Raw genomic sequence first — 2,500 nt, 5'->3', positions numbered from 1 at the left:
ATCATAAAAACTCTATTTTCTTATCTTTTTACTTTTTCCTCACAAGTACTCCCCACTCTCGCTCTCCTAACACATCCAGTTTCCCGCTCTTCCATAAATCCCGCCCCCATCCAATCGGTCACAGGAACAGATGACGACTCTCAATCAACCGTTAGGAACCGTTGAACTGAACAGGCCAAATTTTGCTCCGTAGAGCAGGGGTGCAGTCAGGGAGGGGAAAGTTAGGACGATTCCAAGGGCCCAGCACTGACAGTGGGCCCTCTTAGAACACTGTTATTATAATAAGTAAGTTATGAGTAAATCACGGGGCCCAAAATTTCTAGCAGTGCCTATGCCATAGAGTAATTATGTACATCATAAAAACCCTTCAGCTCTCATAACATTACATTAAAAAGAGAAGCCAATAAAAACAGGACACATGCACCATTCACCGGTTAATCTCTGTATTTGTGTTTGTGTGCACCCAGGACATTCACAGGAAGCGTATGGAGAAGGACCTGCTGGAATTGCAAACCCTGATAGATGTTCATTTTGAACAACGGAAGAAAGAAGAGGAAGAACTGATTGGACTGAAAGAAAGAATTGTCAGTCTCCATCTCACTCTCTCTCTCTCTGTTTCTTTATCTCTCTGTCTGTATGTCATATTAAAGTGATGTGAGTGATGTTTTCACACATTTGGTGTGTCTGTGTGTGTGTGTGTCTATGTGTGTGTATTTGTGTGTGCGTGTGTGTGTGTCTGTGTGTGTGTGTATGTGTGTGTGTGTGTTTAAACAGGAGAATCGCAGGGCAGAGCGGGCAGAACAGCAGCGTGTGAGAGCGGAGAAAGAGAGAGACAGACAGACCAGAATCGCAGTCAGTGACTGACGTGTTCAATAATCCCTAACCAAATGACGCTGTGACACTTTTCATTCCTCACATATAAAAAAATCATCTCATTTATGTTATTAATGTCACTTCTTTTTTCTGTTAATCTATTATTATATGATTATATAACAATGATGCAAACCAAAATACAGAAAAATAGTTTAAAATTACAGTCATTCCCTGGTCATTCCCTGCAAAATCAAATTTGAGATACACTGAATGAACTTTAAAACTTTAAAAGTCTTGAAAATCTTTTCTTGAAGTATCCTCAGTCTGAACTTCTCTCTCTCTCTCTCTCTCTCTCTCTCTCACTCTCTCTCTCAGGAGGAGCGACAGAGGAAAGAGGAAGAGGAGTTGAAAAAGCGAGCTGATGATGAGGCGAAGAAGAAGAAGGTTCTCTCTAACATGGGGGCACACTTTGGGGGCTACCTTGTAAAGGTCAGATGTCATGCATCATCATCATCATCATCTTTTTCTTCTTCTTCTTCTTCTTCTTCTTCATCATCATCATCGTTATCATCATCATCGTTATCATCATCATCATCATCATCATCATCTTCTTTTTCTTCTTCTTCTTCTTCTTCATTGTAGTCATCATTTTCATCATCATCATCATCATCAATTTCACCATCATCATTATCATCATCATCATCATCTTCTTCTTCTTCTTCTTCTTCTTCTTCATCATCATCATCATCATCATCTTCATCGTAGTCATCATCATCATCATCATCATCATATGCATGTGTCACACTCCATGCTTTTTGTTTATTATTTAAACAAAAGTGTGTGTGCGCGCGCGCGCGTGTGTGTGTGTGTGTGCGTGTGTGTGACAGGCAGAGCAGAGGAGAGGTGGGAAGAGACAAACAGGGAGAGAGATTAAGAAGAAAACTTTAGCAGAGAGACGCAAACCTCTTGCCATTGACAACCTCAGGGAGGATGGGCTCAGGTGAACACACACACACACACACAATATACACAAACACACACACACACACACCCAATACACACACACACACGTACACAGAAACACACATACACGCATATGTGTGCACACACTTTCCACTCACACACAGACACACACACACACACACGTACACAGAAACACACAGACCCACACACACACACACACTTTCTTATGCAAACAAACGTTCAGCTAGAGGAACTTTTACTTATATTTAAAACACACAGGCAGATACGTTTATGAGTGATAATCATTTATTCCTCCATCCCGGCCCTCTTCTCTGTGTGTGTGTCTGTATGTGTGTGTGTGTGTGTCTGTGTGTGTGTGTGTGTGTGTGTGTGTGTGTGCGTACACGTCAGAGAGCGTGCTAAAGAGATGTGGGAGTGGGTTTATCAGTTGGAGTCAGAGAAGTTTGACCTGATAGAGAAAATGAATAGACAGAAATATGAGGTGAGACACCTGTTTTACTATACTGTGTTAACATAAATATATAACCCTCTGTTTTAATATACTGTGTTAATATAAATATATAAGCCTCTGATTTAATAGACTGTATTAACATAAATATATAACCCTCTGTTTTATTATACTGTGTTAACTTGAATATATAACCCTCTGTTTTAATATACTGTATTAATATAAATATATAACCCTCTGATTTAATATACTGTA

The 2,500-nt window shown here is 39.9% G+C and overlaps 1 protein-coding gene across 1 annotated transcript in view; it reads left to right on the top strand.

Moving 5' to 3' along the window:
* Nucleotides 1–2,500, top strand: part of LOC115806579 (troponin T, slow skeletal muscle-like) — a 4,695-nt gene that overhangs the window by 869 nt on the left and 1,326 nt on the right. The window contains exons 3-7 of the mRNA XM_030767386.1: nucleotides 468–584; nucleotides 775–852; nucleotides 1,189–1,302; nucleotides 1,701–1,813; nucleotides 2,188–2,278. Coding sequence (XP_030623246.1) covers nucleotides 468–584; nucleotides 775–852; nucleotides 1,189–1,302; nucleotides 1,701–1,813; nucleotides 2,188–2,278 — 513 coding nt within the window. The remainder of the gene's footprint in view (nucleotides 1–467; nucleotides 585–774; nucleotides 853–1,188; nucleotides 1,303–1,700; nucleotides 1,814–2,187; nucleotides 2,279–2,500) is intronic.

This window comes from Chanos chanos, chromosome 3 (genome assembly GCF_902362185.1).
Source record: "Chanos chanos chromosome 3, fChaCha1.1, whole genome shotgun sequence".
Lineage (NCBI taxonomy): Eukaryota > Metazoa > Chordata > Actinopteri > Gonorynchiformes > Chanidae > Chanos > Chanos chanos.
The sequence above is the reverse complement of the archived record's forward strand: the minus strand, read 5'-3'. Positions and strand labels throughout refer to the sequence as shown.